We start from the raw sequence: 20,178 nt of genomic DNA, 5'->3' as shown, positions 1-20,178 counted from the left end.
GCAGCAGGAGACGCTCGGCACCGCGCTCTGAGCCGGGGGGTTCGTATCCCATTGATTCTGCCTTGCGCTGGGGAGGGGACCTGGGGGTGATGGGGGAGGACTGGGGGTCCCCGCGCTCTCCCCCTCATCCCTGCCCTGGGCTGCAGCAGAGCGGCTGCGGTGTAATCCCAAGGATTATCCATGGGTAATCCCAGGATTTAACCACAGCCCCCCCCCCATCCCTGCGGGGGTCCATCTGCCCCCCCCAACCTTTGCAGCGCTGATCCGGCCCAGCCGCTGCCCCAAATGGGCTGGATTTGGGGGGTTTGGGTTCATCAGCACCAACCCCTCCCACTAGAGGTGCCCCGAGCCCCTGTGTGCAACCCGGCCTTGATGGGATGGGGCATCCAAACCTTCTCCATTGAGCCCATCCCAGCGTCCCAGCACCCTCACCGGGAGGAGCTCCCTTAGCTCCAACCTGCACTTCCCCTCTTCCAGTCCGAACCCATCCCCTCGTCCCCGGGGAGGAAGAGCGCGGCTCGGGGAGGAAGACCCAGCTTTAATCACAGCCCCGCGAGCCCCCAGCCCCCGGGGAGGCGCCGGAGGCCCCCACGGCCACGCTGGGTCCCTGGAGGAGGAGGAGGAGGAGGACGTGGAGCCCCTCAGAGCTCCGAGAAGAGCGGCTGCTCCCGCACGCTGGTGCTGGCCAGGACGGGGCTGGGGCTGGGGCTGGCGCAGGGAACGCGGGCGCTGACGAAGAACAGGGGGATGTGGCTGACGGTCCCCGTGGACCAGCACTGCGGGAGGCACAGGATGGGAGCGGGAGCCCGGGCACAGAGGACACGTTCCCTGCCGGGATCCCAGCAAGGACCAAACCCCCCCCCCCAGCTCTCTGCCTTCGGGGGGGTTCCGCATCCCCCCCTCGGCACCCACCCAAGTGATGTCCCCTGGGAACAGCAATGGGGGACCCCAGGCAGGGCTGTGGGGCCCCGGGGCTCACTCACCACGGTCAGGAGGGCTCCCTGCTGGAAGCAGGGGTGGAAGGCGATGAGCTGGGGCTGGGCACCGCGCTCGCCCCGCAGGAACCCGCTGCAAGGGAGAGGAGGAGCTGCGGTCAGAGCACAGCCATGGGGGGCACTGGTGGCAAGGGGGGCGGGTTATAGGCAAGTGGAGAGGGCTGGGCCCTGCCGGGGACCCGGAGCAGTGGGAGCTGAGGCGGGTAATGGATGAGGTGGCCAAAACGCACCTGGTTGTGGGGTAAAGAAGCAGGAAGGAGCAGAAGGGACCTCAAAGCTCCTCCAGCCCCAGGGACCCCTTCCACTGGAGCAGGGTGCTCCGAGCCCCTGTGTCCAACCCGGCCTTGGGCACTGCCAGGGATGGGGCAGCCCCAGCTTCTCCACCGAACCCACCCCAGCACCCTCAGGGAAGGGCCGCGGCCCCGCAGCACGCACCAGGGCAGGAGCTCGAACACGGGGCTGTTGCGGGTGCGGAACAGGGCGATGAGCGTCTGGCTGCCGGGCGCCTCGGGGCTGCCTGCGGAGGGAGGGGGGAGCAGGAGGGGTCCCTCCGGCGGCGTCCTCAAGGGAGCCTCAGTTGGGGCTCCCGAAGGCCCCTCAGTGACTGAACCCCAGCCCCAAGCATCGGGCACGGAGCATTGGGGTGATGCCTTTGGGACCCCCCAGCCTGGGAGGTCCCAGCCCTGCAATGCAGAGCTCATTTCCCTCCCCTCCCAGTTTCTGCACCGAGATCCCTGCAGGACCTGCCTGGATGTGCGCGGGGCAGAGGGTGGCAGCTATGGCCCCCCCCGCACCCCTTTAAACCGAGCTTGGAGCCAGCTTTGGGTGCCTCCTGCCCGAGGCAGCAGCACCCCCAGCACCACGGCCCGGTGCTCCTCAAAGCTCTGCTTTGTCCCAGGGAACCTGAACGGCTCCGTTATCCCGGGGCTGCTCCTAAAATCCGGAGCCAAGGGGCCCGGTTGGGCTCCAGGAGGAAGGTGGGAACAGGGAGACCCTGCGTGGGGTTGGATCCGGCTGGAAGCAGGGGGGAACTGGGATGCATCCCGGAGGGATGGGGTCTGAGCCCAGCTCCTCACCTCGGATGATGGCCGCGAGGCGCTCGCCCGTGGGGTCCCACACCATGGAGTGAACCTCTCCTCCCACCCTGCAAGCGGCAGGAGCAGCAGTGAGAGCCCGGCGCTGGGGGGCACGGAGCCCCCCACGCTGCCCCCCGGGGGCAGCAGCAGCGCTGGACCCACCTCTCCTCCCCATAGAGCGTCTCGAAGGTGGTCTCGGACAGGTCCGCCACGATGGAAGCTGTTTTGGAGCCTCCCACTTGCCCCTGCATCTCCCCTGGGACACAAAACCCGCTCAGCTCCGGCTGCCCCAGCCCGGTCCCCCCCCGCCTTTGGGCCCATAGGAGCAAGAAGCAACGCGATGGTGGGGGGGGATCCGACCCCCCCAGGGCCTTACCTCGGTACTCGGAGAAGGACAGGGAGTAGATGACGGCCTCCCCCAGCACGGTGAAGAGCAGGCGGCTGCCGTCGGGGCTCCAGCACCCGGTCTGTGGGGCACGGGGCCCACGTTAGCAACCACTGACGGGGGGGGGGGGGGGTGTTCAATGGGGCAGGGATGGGGGGAAACCGCGCCCCCGGTACCTGGCAGCGCCCGGTGATCGTGGGCCAGCGCTCGCACGTCCACATCTGCGCCTCCCACACTCTGCAGGGGAGAGGAGCGGATGGGAATGGGGGAACCCGAGAGCTGCCCCAATCCCGCTGCTCCAGGAGGCTGGGTCCGATCCTGCCCCCCCCTCCTCCATCGGCTGCAGTGGGGACGGCAGCAGCGAGGACACAACGCTGCGGCGATGCCAAGGGCAGGAGCTCACCTGAACACGGCCGAGGGGGTGGCTGCCAGCACCTTGCTGCCATCGGGAGACCAGGCCAAGTAGGTGACCCCCCCGCCCCCAAACCACTGCAGCTGCACACAGCTCTCAGTGGACACGTCCCAGACCTGCAGGGCACAACGAGGAGCAGGGTGGCGACGACGTGGCCAGGGATGGGGCAGCCCCAGCTCCTCTGGGCACCCTGTGCCAGCGCCTCAGCACCCGCACAGGGAAGAGCTTCTGCCTCAGAGCTCAGCTCAGCCTCGGGCAGGTTCAAGCCATTCCCCTTGTCCCATCCCTGCATCCCTTGTCCCAAGCCCCCCTCCAGGCTCCCTGCAGCCCCTTCAGGCCCTGGAGCTGCTCCCCCAGCCTGGGTCTGTGCCCCACGAGGTGCACAGGCCCCAGGCCCGCGGAGCAGCAGGCAGGGCTGGAAGCACGGCCCCGCACTCACCAGCATGGCCGTGTCCACCGGCGACGCGGAGAGCAGGAGGTCCCCGCTGGGCGCCCAGGCCAGGCTGGTGACGGGGCTGTGCCCGGGGTAGGCCAGCACCTGAGCGCAGCCGGATGAGGGCCTGCAGGGGAGGGCAGGGCTCAGGCGCCGGGGCCGGGGCTGCGCCCGCTGCTGCTACCGCCCCAAGCGCACCGCGGGGGCCACGGAGGGGACGCCCCCACCTCGTGGAGAGGGAGGTGGGATCCAGGTGCCAGAGCAGGAGGCAGCTCTGGCAGGCAACGGCGAGGATGGAGGCGCAGAGCGGCTTCCAGGCCAGGGCGGCCACGCTCCTCTGCAGGCGATGCTTCAGCGAGGGGATGGTGGCACTGCCAAGGCAAGAGCCAAGCTGAGGCCTCCCGGAGCCCGGGTGCCTCTTGCCAGCCCTGACAGCGAGTTTGGGGGGGGCGGGGGGGGTGCACATAAAGCATCAATGGGGGGGACGCGGCCCCGGTGTGCAGCGACCCCGAGCGCACGTCGAGGGATGGAGGCTCCCGTGCTGGGCCATGGCTCTGCTGGCCTGAGCCCGCAGGCAGGGGAGGGGGCTCAGGGGCAGGGGGTGGTGGAGCCTGCTCCGGGGGAGGGCTCGGCCCGTGTGGGGCGAGGAGACCTGGGGAGGGGAACCAGAGCTGTGGGGATGCCCCTGCAGGGGGAGCGGGACGGGGAGAGCAGCACCGGGAGGGGGGGGGTCAGAACACGCTGGATGTGGATGGGAGAAGGGGCCCCAGGAGCACCCGGGCCTCACCTGCTGGAGTTGTAGACGCGGACGGAGTCGTCCAGCAGAGCCACAGCGAACTTGCTGGTGTGGGGGTGCCAGGCGAAGGCCCGGATGCTGCAGCCGGTCCTGGGTTGGGGGGGGGGCACGGGACAGGCTCAGCGCAGCGGTGATGGGCTCCTGGCAATGGGGCAGCGCCAGCCCCCCCATGGAACGGAGGCGGTTCCAGAGCCTCCAGTGAAATAAAAGCTCCTTCTTGCTGCCGAATGGGCGCATTCCCTGCGCTCGGCCCCGGGGGTTATTCCCGGGATGGGGATCGGGATGGGGAAGGGGTTTCCCAACCCTAGCGCTGGCTCCCACCACGGGGCGCGCTGTGTGTGCCTGCCGCTGCCACAGGCAATGGGGCTGTGCGAGGGGAGGTTGAGCAGGTCCCGCCGGGGGGGTCCCATCCTCACCCCCCAGCCCTGGGGCTCAGCACTCACCAGTCCACGGCCTGCGAGAAGGCAGCGATCATGTCCTCGCTGGTCAGCTGCAGGGGCAGGGGCGAACGCTGAGCTGGGAGCTCAGGACCCGCCTCTGGGGAGCAGGGAGGACCCCAAAGCATCCAAACCCCGCTTCCCCCTCCATCCCCATCCCTCCCGGAGCACTCTGCTGTCCCAGGGCCCCCCCTCAGCTCCCTCCTGGGGCCGCCCATCCTTCATCCCACATCCCAGTGCCCCCCACCCCTCATCCTGCATCCTAGTGCCCCCCACCGCTCACCCCAGTGCCCCTCATCCCACATCCCAGTGCCCCCCACCCCTCATCCCAGTGCCCCTCACCCCACATCCCAGTGCCCCCCACCCCTCATCCCACATCCCAGTGCCCCTCACCCCTCATCCCAGTGCCCCTCACCCCGCATCCCAGTGCCCCCCACCCCTCATCCCAGTGCCCCTCATCCCGCATCCCAGTGCCCCCCCACCCCGCATCCCAGTGCCCCCCACCCCTCATCCCGGTGCCCCCCACCCCTCATCCCGGTGCCCCTCAACCCTCATCCCGGTGCCCCCCACCCCGCATCCCGGTGCCCCCCACCCCTCATCCCAGTGCCCCTCAACCCTCATCCCGGTGCCCCCCACCCCGCATCCCGGTGCCCCCCACCCCTCATCCCGGTGCCCCTCAACCCTCATCCCGGTGCCCCCCACCCCTCATCCCGGTGCCCCTCAACCCTCATCCCGGTGCCCCCCACCCCTCATCCCGGTGCCCCCCACCCCTCATCCCGGTGCCCCTCAACCCTCATCCCGGTGCCCCCCACCCCTCATCCCAGTGCCCCCCACCCCTCCTCCCGCATCCCGAGCGCGGGGAGGCTCACGGAGAGGTGCGGGAACAAGGAGCCGTGCAGCGAGGAGAGCCAGCGGCACAGGGCCAGCACCGAGCTGGAGCCCGACTTCAGCCATCGCAGCCCTGCAGGGACGAGGAGCATCAGCACCTGCGGGGGGGCAGGGAGCCCCTGCAGCAGGGATGGGGATGGGGGAACGGGGCTGAAGGGAACCAAGGGGGCTCCCGGCACTCACCCTCCTCCTCGGCAGTGCTGAGCTCCCTCAGGACCCCGCAGAGCCCCAGGTCCCGCCTGCACCGAGAGCCCCGTCAGCGCCTGCTGGGACACGAAACCCGCCCCGGCCTCCCCAGCCCTGAGCCCCGAACCCCCATGGGGGCCTCTGCCCGCCCCTGGGGCACCCATTGCTCACTGCTGGGCCTGCCCCGGTCCGGCTGAGGCCTGGGTGCATCGTGGCCCCCTCAGGAAGCGCAGACCGGGTTTAAACCAGCCTGGACGGGGTGGAAGGGACCTGAGAGCTCCCCCAGCCCCAACCCAGCCCCAGGGACCCCTCCCACTGGAGCAGGGTGCGCCGAGCCCCTGTGTCCAACCCAGCCTTGAGCACTGCCAGGGATGGGGCAGCCACAGCTCCTCTGGGCACCCTGTGCCAGCGCCTCAGCACCCTCACAGGGAAGAGCTTCTGCCTTAGAGCTCAGCTCAGGCCCCCCTCGGGCAGGTTCAAGCCGTTCCCCTTGTCCCGCCCCTGCCTCCCTTGCCCCAGGCCGCTCCCCCGGGTCCCCGCAGCCCCTTCAGGCCCCTCGGGTCCCCCCCAGGTCCCTCCCCGCAGCCCCGTGGCCGCGCTCACCACGCGCTGAGGCACCGCTGCCACAGGGCCTCCCGCTGATGGATGAAGGCCGGGCGGGCGCCGAGCTCCGGCCGCGAGGGCGCCTTCAGCGCGTCCCGGGGCAGGCTGAGCACGGGCAGCGCCGGGAGCTGCGGGCAGCGGCGGGGTCAGGCGGGGCCGCGCCGGGCCGGGCCCCCCCCCCGGGCTGAGCCCGGGCCTCACCTGGCCCTGCAGGGGCAGCGGCCGCCGCTCCCGGCCGCTCACCAGCGCGTTGTTGCTCTCGTAGGCGGTGACGTCCCCCGGGGGCGGCGGCGGCGGAAACAGCGCCAGGGAGCACATCCCGCGGCGGGGCCGCCCCCGGCCCGCAAGGACCGGGACCGGGACCGGGCACGGACCGCACCCGCCGGCCGCTTCCCGCCGACTGCTCCTGCGCACGCGCCAGCCCGCCCCCCGTGCGCCCCCTGGCGGCCGTTGTGCCGGGCCGCGAGAGGGGATTTAAAGGGGCCGCGGGTGCAGAGCGGGGAGGGCTCCGACACGGACACATGCGTAGGCATGCACACATACATACATGTACATACACACATACATACATGTACATACACACATACATACATGTACATGCACACATACATACATGTACATACACACATACATACATGTACATGCACACATACATACATGTACATGCACACATACATACATGTACATACACACATACATACATGTACATGCACACATACATACATGTACATGCACACATACATACATGTACATGCACACATACATACGTGTACATACACACATACATACATGTACATGCACACATACATACATGTACATACACACATACATACATGTACATACACACATACATGTACATACACACATACATACATGTACATGCACACATACATACATGTACATACACACATACATACATGTACATGCACACATACATACATGTACATACACACACACATGTACATACACACATACATACATGTACATACACACATACATGTACATACACACATGTACATACACACATACATGTACATACACACATACATATACATACATACATGGACATACATACATGTACATACATACATGTATATACATATATGTACGTACATACATACATTACATACATACATACATGTACATACATACATGTCCATACATACATACATTACATACATGCACTACATACAAACATTACATGTACATACATGTACATATATACATACGTGTACATACATACATGTACATGCATACATATACGTAAATACATATATACACACATACATACACATACACACACACATAAACACACACAAACACATACACACATACACACACATGCGCATACACACCCCAACACACCGTGGGTGCCTGGGACCCCGTGTAGCCACATCCCATGGGTGCCCGGCTTCGCTGGGGGTCCGTGTCCCCCCCACCCCATACCCAGCTCCCATAGGTCTCCATGCTCCCCCCCCGGGTGCCCGGTCCCCGTGTGCCCGCGCCCATCACCGCTGTGCCTGGGTCCCATGGGTGCCGGCTCCCCCAGGCCGGGCAGGGGGTGCCCCCCCCCCCCGTGGCTCATTCCCAGCTCCTCTCCCCCTTTCCCCCCCCGCTCTATTCCCTTTATCCGTGTTTTCCTTCGCGGCCGCAGGAGCTATTTCCATGGCTCCAGGATATTAAATCAAGGCAGCGGCGGGGGGGGGCCGCGGCGGGGGCCCCGCATTCCTCACCCGTTACGGAGCGAGCGGGGGGGGGACCCGCAGGAGACATCGATTTGCCCGGCGCCGCCACCGGAGCCACCGCAGCGGCTGCCGTGTCCCTGCGGCTCCGGTCCCTCGGAGCCCCCAAACCCAGCCCCATGGGGCAGCGCTGGGGGGGGCCGGGGGGGGGCCGTGGTTTGGGAGGCTCCGGGCGGTCGAGCCCTCGGTGGCCGCGGGGCCGGGGTTTGGCTCCGGGACCTTGGCGTTGGCATCGGCCCACCCAGGGCGAGCTTGGGTTTGGGGCGAAAACACCACAAAAAAGGCAAATCCGTGGTTTTGGGGGGGGGGGGGGGCGGGCTATGGGCTGCTGGCACCGGGATCCGGGAGCCCCACGGTTGGGGGGGGGGGGGAAGGCGCTGCCGTGCCTCGGTTTCCCCACCGGGCACGGGGGGGGGCGCAGCGGGGACAGCGGGGCCAGGGCAGAGCCACCGTGAGGCAGCCCCGGGCCAGCACACGGGGAGGGGGGACGGACGACACAGTGCACACGTGTGCTCCTATGCACATACGTGTTCCTGTGCACATGCGTGTTCCTGTGCACACGTACACGTTCCTGTGCATGTACGTGTTCCTATGCACATACATGATCCTGTGCACATACATGTTCCTGTGTACATACATGTTCCTGTGCACACATACACGTTCCTGTGCATGTACATGTTCCTATGCACATACATGATCCTGTGCGCATACATGTTCCTGTGCACATACGTGTTACTATGAGCATACGTGTTCCTATTCCCATGCATGTTCCTGTACATATGTGTGTTCCTGTGCACATCCATGTTCTTACGCACATATGTGTTCCTATGCACATACGTATTCCTATGCACATACATGTTCCTATGCACATACATGTTCCTATGCACATACGTATTCCTATGCACATACATGTTCCTATGCACATACATGTTCCTATGCACATACGTATTCCTATGCACATACATGTTCCTATGCACATATGTATTCTTATTCACATACGTGTTCCTATGCACATACGTGTTCCCGTGCACACGCGTGTTCCTGTGCGCACCGTGTTGTGTTCCCCTGCATGGCTGTGACTGGCCAGGGTGCGTGTGCGGGGCTGGGGCACACGCGTGTGCTGCCCTGATGAGGGGACCCCAAAACTGCCCCACTGGGCCTGGGGACACGGGGACGGAGGGAGGGGAGACCAGAGCATGGGGGCTATGGGGACATGGGGACACGGGGCACAGGGGGATGTGGGAACATAGGGACACAGGGGCATGGGGACACGGGGATGTGGGGGCACAGGAGGATGTGGGGACATGGGGACACAGGAATGTGGGGACATGCAGACACTGGGATATGGGGACATGGGGACACCGGGATATGGGGACATGGGGACACAGGAATGTGGAGATATGGGGACACCGGGATATGGAGGCATGGGGACACCGGGATATGGGGGCATGGGGACACCGGGATACGGGGGCATGGGGACACCAGATATGGGGGCATGGGGACACTGGGTTGTGAGGTTTTGGGGTCCTGGGAATGGGGAGAGACATGAAAAAGGGCCATGGGGCCATGGGGGACGTGGGGCCACGAGGGGGGGGGGGGGCTGTGGGGACCCAGAGATAAGGGCACAGACCCAGAGTGTCCCCAGCCCCACTCCTGCCCCACCACCCGCACGGGGCGGGGCGGGGGGACACGCGTTGAACCCGAGGGGGGTCCCGTGTCCCGTCCGTGTCCCCCCCCCTTCCCCGTGCCTCAGTTTCCCTCGGAGCCGGAGCTCGCGGTGGAGCCGCTCTGACGCCTCAGCGATCCCTTTATTGCTTTGGGGGGGGGGGGGGGTGCGGGGCACAGCTTAAAAAGGGGGGGGGGGCACACTGACATGACATTACATTACATTAGCGCTTAACGACCCGGGCCAACCCTGTCCCTGAGCTCTGTGCGGGGGGAGAGGTTTTTTTTTGGGGGGGGGGGGCGAGAAGATGGGGTTTGGGAGGGGGGGAGGGGGGGATGCCAAAGTGAGCCCCCCCCTCCCCCCCCGTGAGCCCCCCCATAATTTAAGACATAAATTATAGTCGCGAAGGAGGAGATGCGGGGGGGCCGCGCCCCATAATAAATACCCCCCGGCGGGGGTGCGGAGCGGGGCTCAGATCTCCAGCAGGTTTCCGGGCTCGGGGCTACCGGTTTCTCGGCCGGGGGAGCCCGGGGGTTGCCGGGGAGGGGGAGAAGGCGGCGGGGGCTGCTCGGGGCCGGCTTTGGGCGCTGCGGGCTCGGCGTGGGTCTTCTGGTGCTTGCTGAGGTGGTCGGAGCGGGTGAAGCGCTTGCTGCAGAGCAGGCACGTGAACTTCTTCTCCCTGGTGTGGGTCCGGACGTGCCGCTCCAGCTCGTCCGAGCGGGTGAAGCGCTTGCCGCAGAAGAGCCAGTTGCAGACGAACGGGCGCTCCCCCGTGTGCCAGCGCAGGTGCGCTTTGAGGTGCGAGGCTTTGCCGTAGACCTTCCCGCAGCCCGGGATGTGGCAGCTGTGAACGGGCTTCCGACGGGGCCCCCCCGGCCCCCCCAAGCGCTCCAGCTCCTGGCAGTTGGGGCAATCGCAGGCCGGGCGCCCCGTCAAGGACCCGGCGCCGCGGGGACCCTTCGGGGCCTCCCCCGAGCTGGGTTTCGGGGTCGGGGGTGCGGCGGGGGCACCGCTGTAAGGGGGGGGGTTCAGGGCCCCGAACTCGGAGCCGTAAGCGGGGAGCGGGGGGCTCAGGGCCGGCTGCGCCTGCAGCGAGCCCTGCAGCCCCTCGGCGCCCGCCGGGCCCCCCAGCCAGCCCCCGTTGGGGTGCACGTCCCACCAGGAGGGGGCCGCGGGCCCCGAGCCCCCCGGCAGGCCCCCGCCGATGCCGCCCTTGTACCAGGAGCCGTAGGGATGAGGCATCTCCAGCGAGGGGTACACGGGGGGCAGGCACTCGCCCGAGGGGTGCCCCTTGGTCGCCACCACCACGGGGGCCCCCAGCACCTCCTGCGCGCCCGAGGGCGCCGGGAAGGGGTGGCCGAAGGGGCCGTAGTCGGGGCCGTAGGGCCCGGGCGATGCCTGGGGGCTGGCGGAGGGCGAGAGCAGCCCCGGAGCGCTGGGGAAGGCGGCGGTGAAGGAGTCGCCCATGGCTGCGGGGGGGCCGGAGCACCCCGAGGCGCTGCGGGGTCGGGGGGCGGCGTCAGTGGGGGCGCCCGGTCATGGCCCCCGGCGGCCTGCGGGGAGAGGGAGATGGGAGTTAGGGGGTGGGGGGCGGGCGGTGCCGTGGGGCACCCGTCAGGGCAATGGGGAACCCGTCGGGGCAATGGGAACCTGTCAGGGCAATGGGGAACCCGTCGGGGTAATGGGGCACCCGTCAGGGCAATGGGGAACCCGTCAGGGCAATGGGGAACCCATCGGGGCAATGCGGCACCCGTCGGGGCAATGGGGAACCCATTGGGGCAATGGGGCACCCGTCAGGGTAATGGGGAACCCATCGGGGCAATAAACCATCATTGCAATGGGGCACCCATCAGGGCAATGGGGAACCCATCGGGGCAATGGGGCACCCGTCAGGGCAATGGGGCACCCATCAGGGCAATGGGGAACCCGTCGGGGCAATAGGACACCCATCGTTGCAATGGGGCACCCATCAGAGTAATGGGCACCCAATATTGGGGTAATGGGTACAATGGGGCACCCTGAGCAATGGGCACCCACAGTGATGGGATACCCAACGAAATGGGGTAATTGGTGCAATGGGGCACTCAGCACAGTGGGGCCCCAGTATTGGGGTACCAAGCCCCACAAGGCACCCCCAGGGCAATGGGGCACCCAAAATTGGGGCCCCCAGGCCCATGGAGAACTCAGACAAACGAGCACCCACTATTAGGGTGCAAACCCCATGGGGCACCAGAGCAATGGGCACCCAGCCCTATGGGGCACCCGACGCTGGGTGAGCAATGGGCACCCAATACTGGGGCACCCACCCCAGGGCAGCAGCCCCCCCCCCCCCCACTCTACACCCAGCCCCACAGTGACCCCCATCCCACCTCCCCCTGCTCCCCCGTGCCTCAGTTTCCCCTCCAGCGCTGAGCAAACCCCATCTCCCCCCCTCGCTGTGGCTTCTCCAGGGGCTCATAGCGGGGTTGTGCCATGGCAGAAGCCCCCTCCCCACCGCACCCCCACTCCCAACCCCAGCTCCTGCTGCTTTTATGGCCTTTTAATCGAATTAGGCTGCGGCTCCCCCTCCCCGGGCCACTTCCTCTGCTTTAATGCCCTTCATGGCTTTCAGCTGCCGCCGCTGCGAGCGGGCGTCCCGAGCCGCCCCCCCCCGGCCTCCCCATTCCCGACTTTTCCCCTTGATTTGAGTTTTCCTTCGCTTTCTCCCTCCCCCCGCGCCCTCCCTGCGGCTTTTCCAGTTTTTTTTTGGTGCTTCCTTGTGTTGGGGGTCCCCCCCCCCCCCCCCCCCTTCCCTTTTTGCTGTGGTTTCTGCTCCTATTTTTGCGCCGGGCCCGGCCGCGGCCGCAGCGCGCTCCCGGTTTTCCAAGGATAACAAGGGCCAGGCCCGCGGGCCGGGAGCGCGGCGCTGCCGCAGAGCTCCGTAATTAAAACCAGGGCGAGCGCCGAGCGGAGCCGCGCTTAAAATAGTGTCCAAGGGCCATCAATCAGCGCCGGTTGTGCCCGAGGCCGGGAATGCCGGGAGCTGCGGCCGAGCCCCGGGGCCAAGGGGGCACAACCGGTGGCTCCCGGTGGCCTCTGATGGGCCCAGGAGTAGGATCCCCGCTTGTGTCCTCCGTGCAGGCAGCGGGGATGGGGAGGGGATGGGGATGGGGATGGGATGGGGATGAGGAGGGGATGGGGATGGGATGGGGAGGGGATGGGGATGGGGATGGGATGGGGATGGGGATGGGATGGGGTTGGGGATGGGATGGGGATGGGGATGGGGATGGGATGCGGTTGGGGATGGGGATGGGATGGGGATGAGGAGGGGATGGGGATGGGATGGGGCTGGGGATGGGTCCTGCAATGGGGCTCGCCTGGTCCCCAGTTCCTGGTGTCTTGCTCCCGAACCCCAGTTCCTGGGTCTTGGTCCCCAGTTTCAGGTCCCCAATCACCAATCCGTGATCTCCAGTCCCTGAGCCTCCAAGTTCCCAGGCTCTTGTCACCAGACCCCAACCCCAGGTCCCTAAACCAGTCCTTGTCCCTAAACCCCATCCCTCATCCTTAAACCCCATCCCTCATCCCTAATCCCAGGTCCCTAAACCCCATCCTTGTCCCTATCCATCATCCCCAGCCACTGGTCCCCATCCCTCATCCCCAGTCGCAGGTCCCTAAACCCCATCCCTGTCCCCATCTGTCATCCCCAGCCCCTGGTCCCCAAACCCCATCCATGTCCCCAGTGCCTGGTCCCTGTCCCCAGTGCACCCCAACCCTGACCCCCGCGGCTGCCCCCCTGCCTCAGTGCCTCAGTGGTCCCCATGGTCGATGTCCCCTCACATCCCCAGGCCACGCTGCCACCAGCACCCCCTGCCCTGTCCCCAGGGTCACCCCATCACCGGGCCCTGGCTCCCCCTGCCCACACGGTGGGGGACACTTTGGGGTCCCCCGTGCCCATCCCCTCCCTGGTCCAGGTCCTGTGGGGTGGGGGGGTCCGGGCAGGGGCAGCGCAGGGGGGATCAGGGGATGGGGGATGCCGGGGCCCTGGCTCCTGGTCCCCACGGCTCCCAGGGACCGCAGTGGCCTCTGGAGCCATCCCAGTGTCCCAGGGTGGCCCCGTGCCAGGGGCGGACGTGGCCCCATCACCATGGCCCCAGCGGGTGCCAGACTCTGGGGATGGAAACGTCCCCAACCCCAGCTCCGGGGTGCAACGGCGCTGGGGACCGACGTGACCCCAACCCCAGCCCTGGGGTGCAGCGGTGCCGGGGACTGATGTGACCCCAACCCCGTGTCCCCGGCACCACAGCCCCGTGCGCTGCCAGCACCCCGGGGTGCCCCAGGCTGGGCGCAGCGGCCGATGCGGTGGTGCCAGGATGGGAACAGCCACGGAGTCCCAGGGCTGGAAATATCCCCCTGGAACCAATCCAGGCCATGGAGGGGGGGTCCCCCCTTCCCGAAGGGGTCCCGTTATCCCAGGGGACTCCTCCTGGATCGCGGGGGGCTCCTTCTCTTTCCCCGTCCCGGGAGGGATCCCCCGTCCTGCAGGGTCCCGTATCCCGAGGGGCTCCCCCATCCAGGAGGGATTCCCCGTCCTGCAGGGTCCCGTATCCCAGCGTCCCTGTCCCAGGAATGGGGGGGGGGGGGGGGGGGCGGTGTCGGTCTCCATCCCCGAGGGTCCGGGCTCCGGGGGCTCCCCGCATCCCAAGGGGTTCCCTGTCCCGGGGGTCTCCCCTATCCCCGGGTCCCTGTCCCAGACGGGGTCCCCATCCTGGAGTGTCCCAGACCCGGCGTCTGCCCTGTCCTGGAGCGGGTCCCTTATCCCGGGGTTCCCATCCTGCCGGGTCCCTCATTCCGAAGGATCCTGGCCCGGGGTGCCCCGTGTCCCGGGATCCCTGTCCTGGGGGTGCCCGTATCCCAAAGGATCCTGTCCCGGGGTGCCCGTATCCCAAAGGACCCTGTGCCGGGGTGCCCCGTGTCCCCGTGCCGGCTCCTTACCGCGCTCCGGGGCTCGGCGGTGCTGGATGCCGGGGTCGGGTCCCGGTGTCCCGGGGCTCGCTCGGAGGAGGGAGCTCCGCTGCCGCCCGCCCCGCTCTGCCGCTGCGGCGGGGCTGGGCCGGGCCGGGACCGGGGCCGGGAGCCCGGCCCCGAACCGCCCCTCGCCGGGGGGGGGGGGGCCGGGGGGGTCGAGGAGGGAGGGCAGGGGAAGGGGAAGGGGAAGGAAAAGGGAAAAGAGGCTGGAAAAAAGGAGCAAGGAGTTGGAAGAGGGAGAGAAATTGGGAAGGAAAAGAGAAGGGGAAGGAGGGATGGGGAAGGAAGGGGATGAAAGGAGAAAGGGAAGGGGGAAGGAAACCAGGGAAGGGGGAAGGAAAGGAAATCTGGGGGGATGGGAAGGAAAAGAAAGGAAAACAGGGAAAGGAGAGGAAGGGAAGGGGAAAGAAGGGGAAGGGAAAGGAATGGAAAGGAAAGGAAAAGGAGGGAAAGAGAGGGAAAAGGAAAGGAAAGAGAAAGGGAAAAGGAAATGAAAGGAAAAAGGAAAGGAAATGAGAAAGGAAAGGAAAAGAAAGGAAAGGAAAGGAAAAAGGAAAGGAAAGGAAAAAGGAAAGGAAAGGAAAAAGGAAAGGAAATGACAAAGGAAAGGAAAGGAAAGGAAAGGAAAGGAAAGGAAAGGAAAGGAAAGGAAAGGAAAGGAAAGGAAAGGAAAGGAAAGGAAAGGAAAGGAAAGGAAAGGAAAGGAAAGGAAAGGAAAGGAAAGGAAATACAGGGAGGCTGAAGCTAAGGGAGGGAGGTGGAAGCTGGGAGACAGGGACTGGGATGGGGTGGGAAGAGTGGAGTGGGAAGGGGAAAGGGAAGGGTGGAGAAGGAAGGGGAAAGGGAAGGAGAAGAGAAGGGGGTAGAGGAAGGGAAAGGGGAAAAGGAAAAGAAGGGAGAAGAGGCTGGGGAGGAAAGGGGAAAAGAGAGGAAAGGGGGGGGAAGGGCAGGGGGAAAGGGAAGGGAAAAGGAACGGATGAGAAAAGTGCTGGGAAAGAGGGAAGGAAGGAGGCAAAACGGGGAAGAGGTGGACAGGGAGGGGGAAAGGAACAAAGGGACAAGGGGGACCTGGGCCTCGTGACCCCGCATCTGCGGGGGGAGATGGGGCAAAATCACCCCAAAACGGTGCCCGTGGGGATGGGGGGACACGGGAGGGGGACAGGGACGGGAGAGGCATGGAACAGGGATGGGGACAGGATGGGGATGGGGCAGAGACAGGGACAAGACAGGAGCCCAGATGGAGACGGGATGTGAGTGGGAGCAAGAATGAGGACTTGAGGAAGGGATGGGGATGAAGCAAGGATGGGGACAAGAGGAGACCAGAGACAGGGGTGGGATGTGGATAGGAGCAGGGACAGGGATGGGAAGTGAATGGGAGCAGGGACAGGGATGGGAAGTGAATGGGAGCCGGAATGGGGATGGGGTATGGATGGGAGAAGGGATAGGGATGACATGTGGATGGGAACAGGCGTGGGGCCTGTAGGGGACCAGGAATGGCACTGGAGGTACCAGGGCTGGGGCTGGGTCCCGGGGCTGGGGACAGGAGTTGTGGATGGGGTGGGATAGAGCAGGGACGGGGACAGAGGGGACCAGGGATGGAGCTGGGGGCAGGACCAGAGGCAGGGCCACGAGTGCCCAGGCCATGGGGCTGGGGATGCCCGTGCCTCAGTTTCCCTGCTCACAGCGGGTTATTCCCAGCCACGCTCCTCTCCCCCCTTTCCTCCCCCTCCACCTTTTTCTTCCTCTCTTTCCCCCCCTTCCCGCTCTGTTTTCCCCTTTTCCTCCGTTTCCCATCCAAGGCCGTTCCGGAGCCAGCGGGGCCCTTTCCCAGCCCTGACTCAGGGTTTTCCGCTCCGGAGCCGCCGGCGCCGTGGCCGCAACCACCGCCCCCCCCCCCCCCCCTCCCCCGCCCCGGTCCCCCCCCAGCTGCACCCTCACTGGGCTCCGCTGCCCGCAAACTGGGAGCAAACTGGGACAGCTCCATCCCGCTGCTCCCCGCCGGCGGGGGGGGGGGGGGGGGGGCACCCCCGGGGGGGGTCATGGTCACCTCGGGGGGGGAATTGGGGTTCGGGGGGAGGGGGGGGGTGATGATGGCAGCAGCGGGGCCCCCACAATTACCCGGGAGTCTGGGGGAGGATGGGGAAGGGGGGACCTGGGGGGGACACTGAGGGGGGACATGGGGGGGTCCTTCACAACGGCTCCGGTTTTGTGTCTGTCTGTGGGTGTCCATTCACCTGCCCTGTGTCCCTCCCTCCATTCCTCCCTCTATTCCTTCATTTCTCCTTCCCTTTTTCACTTCCTCCCTCCCCCCTCCATCATCCATCCCTCCCTTCCTCCCATCCATCCCTCTCTCTTTCCATCCATCCATTCATCCATGCATCCATCATCCATCCATCCATTCATCCATCCCTCTCTCCCTCATCCATCCCTCCATCCATGCATCCCTCCCTCCCTCCGTCCATCCATCCATCCTTCCCTCCCTCCATCCATCCATGCATCCATCATCCATCCATCCATTCATCCATCCATCTCTCCCTCATCCATCCCTCCATCCATCCATCCATCCATGCATCCTCCATCCCTCCCTTCCTCCCATCCATCCCTCTCTCTTTCCATCCATCCATCCATCCCTCCATCCATGCATCCCTCCCTCCCTCCATCCACCCATCATCCATCCTTCCCTCCATCCATCCATCCCTGTCTCCCTCATCCATCCCTCCATCCATCATCCATCCACCCACCCACCCACCCACCCATCCCTCCCTCTCTCCCTCGCTCCCACCTTCCCTCCGCTCCTGCGCTCCCCCCATCCATGCCGTTTTCCCTCCCTCCTGTCCCTCTCCCTCCATCCCTCCCTTCCGCCTCCCCCTCGCTCACTGCCCCCCATCTCCAGCCCAGCTCAGGACCTGACAGGACTCGGGGGGGTCTCGGCCCCTGTCTCGAGCCTGGGGGGTCTCAGCAGGACGGGCTCTGCCGCGGCCCCCCCGCTGCGGTTGAGCCAGAGCCGGGGCTGGGCCGGGGGCACCGCGGCCTTCAAAGGGAGCGACAGCAGCGGGAATGGCTTCCATGTGTGCGGGGGGGGGCACCGGGGGTGGGGAGCACCGGGAACGGGGAGCACTGGGAATGGGGACTGGGAGCACTGGGGATGGGGAGCACTGGGAATGGGGTCTGGGGATACTGGGGATGGGGAGCACTGGGAATGGGGAGCACTGGAATGGGGACTGGGGATACTGGGAATGGGGAGCACTGGGAATGGGGAGCACTGGGAATGGGGACTGGGGGCACTGGGGATGGGGAGCACTGGGGAATGGGGAGCACTGGGAATGGGGGACTGGGGGCACTGGGAGTGGGGAGCACTGGGAATGGGGACTGGGGATACTGGGAATGGGGACTGGGAGCACTGGGAGTGGGGAGCACTGGGAGTGGGGACTGGGGGCACTGGGGATGGGGACTGGGAGCACTGGGAACAGGGAGCACTGGGAATGGGGACAGGGGATACTGGGAATGGGGAGCACTGGGAGTGGGGACTGGGGATACTGGGAATGGGGACTGGGGGCACTGGGAATGGGGACTGGGGATACTGGGAATGGGGAGCACTGGGAGTGGGGGACTGAGGACACTGGGGATGGGGACTGGGAGCACTGGGAACGGGGAGCACTGGGGAATGGGGACAGGGGATACTGGGAATGGGGACTGGTGGCACCGGGGATGTGGTACCCAGCCCATAGCACAGTGCCCCTGAGCCCCCCATCATCAAGTGTCCCCCCAGTGCCCCCTCCTATGACAGCGTCCCTCATGTCCAACCCCCCTTGTCCCCGTGCCCCCCCCTTGTCCCCTCGTCTCCCCCTTGCTCCTGTGCCCCCCCCGTCCCCGTGTCCCCCCCCGCTCCCTGCCCCCCCGCCGCTCCCGGATGTTTCTCTTGCGGTCGGAGGCCCCGAAATAGCGGCGGCCCCGGCCCTGTGGGTGCGCCGGGAGCGGCTGCCAGCGCCCGCGGGCTCCGGCCGGGGGCGGCCCGGCCCTGGGGACTCTCGGAGGGCTCGTATGGGGCTGAGCGCCGGCACCCGCGGGGCCTGCAGGGGGAGCCTGGGACCGCCCGAGCCCCCGGATCCTGCCCGTGGGGGGCGGGCGATGGGGGGGTGGGGGAGCTACAGGGCTTGGGGAACCCACAGGGTTTGGGGGAGCTATAGGGTGTGTGGGACCCATAGGGCTGGGGGGAGCTATAGGGTGTTGGGGACCTATAGGGTTTGGTGTGTCCTATAGGGTTTGGGGAACCCATAGGGTTTGTGGGGGCTATAGGGTGTGTGGGACCCATAGGGTTTGGGGAACCCATAGGGTTTGGGGGAGCTATAGGGTGTGTGGGACCCATAGGGTTTGGGGGAGCTACAGGGTGTGTGGGACCCGTGGGGTTTGGGGGTCCTATAGGGTTTGGGGAACCCATAGGGTTGGGGGGAACTATAGGGTGTGTGCGGACCCATGGGGTGTATGACGACCTATAGGGTTTGGAGAGAGTTATAGGGTTTCAGGGTCCTGTAGCGTTTGGGGGGCCCATAGGGCTTGTAGGACCTATAGGGTTTATGAAGGGCCATAGGGTGCGTGGGGACCCATAGGGTGTGTGGGGACCCATAGGGTTTGGGGTAACAGGAGGTGAATGGGGGGGATGCGGCGCTGCCTGCGGACACGGGGGGGGGGGGGTCCCAAAGGCGGCAGCAGCACCCGGGGGGGGTTTCCCCGGGGGGGTCCCGGCCCGCGGCGCTCCCGTCCCCATTCAATGAGCCCGGAACAGCCGCGGGGGGGGGGAAGGAACAGCCCGGGGGGAGGGACAGCGCTGAGCCCCCCCCGTGCCCCCCCCGCCATGTGGCTCCCATTGCGCTGCGGAGCCAGCATCAAAGCGGCCGCGGGGGGTGGCGCTGGGGGGGGGGGGGGGGGAAGTCCGACCCCCCCCATTCCGGCTGCCAAAGGATCCCCCCCCCCCCCCGGAGCTGCCTCGGTGCCCCGGGACCCCCCCCCATGGCAATTTGGGGGTGCCCCCCCCCCCGCGGGTCCCCCCCCTCCCGATGCTCTCCGGGACCGCGGTCCCTCTGCCCCCCCCCCCCCCCCCCGCTCCCCCCCCCCCCCCCCCGCCTGGGCTCGCGCCACGCGGCATTTCTGCGGTTCCCAACCCAAAATTGCCGGGACTCGCCCGGCGTCGCCCCTGAGCCGCGACCCGCGGGGGGGGGCACCCCCCTGCCCCCCCCCCCCCCCCCAGTGCTCCCATTCCTCATCCCAGTGCCCCCCGGTCACTTCCAGACTGGTCCCAGTGCCCACCCCAGTGCCTCTGTGTGTCCCCCCCCCCCCCGCCCATGCCCGGTCCCAGCACCCCCATTCCCCGTCCCAATGTCCCTGTTCCCCATCAGGCTGCTCCCAGTGCCCCCAGTACCACCCAGTGGCCCTGCTCCTGCCCAGATTGGTCCCAGTGTCCCCGGTCCCCATCCCAGTATCGCTGGTCTCCATCCCAGTGTCCCTGTTCCCTATCCCAGTATCCCCAGTCCCCACCCCAGTGTCCCCAGTTCCTTTCC

At 66.4% G+C, this 20,178-nt stretch overlaps 2 protein-coding genes across 4 annotated transcripts; both read right to left on the bottom strand.

The window, feature by feature from the left end:
* Positions 1-518: 518 nt before the first annotated feature.
* Positions 519-6,602, bottom strand: AAAS (aladin WD repeat nucleoporin). 2 transcript variants are annotated; one of them, XM_065659751.1, is made up of 16 exons: positions 6,413-6,602; positions 6,212-6,339; positions 5,606-5,661; positions 5,404-5,495; positions 4,541-4,587; positions 4,089-4,187; positions 3,529-3,672; positions 3,308-3,428; positions 2,860-2,984; positions 2,633-2,693; positions 2,448-2,538; positions 2,234-2,327; positions 2,072-2,139; positions 1,431-1,512; positions 984-1,068; positions 519-776 (listed from the first exon to the last, which is right to left on the bottom strand). In XM_065659751.1, exons 1-16 carry the CDS (start codon positions 6,527-6,529, stop codon positions 642-644), a joined length of 1,545 nt encoding a protein of 514 aa, XP_065515823.1. In that variant the 5' UTR covers positions 6,530-6,602; the 3' UTR covers positions 519-641. The 2 variants fall into 2 exon arrangements, with proteins under 2 accessions (XP_065515823.1, XP_065515824.1); XM_065659752.1 differs by having other exon boundaries at positions 6,455-6,602.
* A 3,178-nt stretch (positions 6,603-9,780) lies between these two features.
* Positions 9,781-16,340, bottom strand: SP7 (Sp7 transcription factor). 2 transcript variants are annotated; one of them, XM_065659691.1, is made up of 2 exons: positions 14,591-16,340; positions 9,781-11,172 (listed from the first exon to the last, which is right to left on the bottom strand). In XM_065659691.1, the coding sequence occupies exon 2, from the start codon at positions 11,084-11,086 to the stop codon at positions 10,091-10,093; it is 996 nt and encodes a 331-aa protein (XP_065515763.1). In that variant the 5' UTR covers positions 11,087-11,172; positions 14,591-16,340; the 3' UTR covers positions 9,781-10,090. The 2 variants fall into 2 exon arrangements, with proteins under 2 accessions (XP_065515763.1, XP_065515762.1); XM_065659690.1 differs by having other exon boundaries at positions 11,082-11,172.
* Positions 16,341-20,178: the final 3,838 nt, after the last annotated feature.

This window comes from Lathamus discolor, chromosome 23 (assembly GCF_037157495.1).
Source record: "Lathamus discolor isolate bLatDis1 chromosome 23, bLatDis1.hap1, whole genome shotgun sequence".
NCBI lineage: Eukaryota > Metazoa > Chordata > Aves > Psittaciformes > Psittacidae > Lathamus > Lathamus discolor.
The sequence above is the reverse complement of the archived record's forward strand: the minus strand, read 5'-3'. Positions and strand labels throughout refer to the sequence as shown.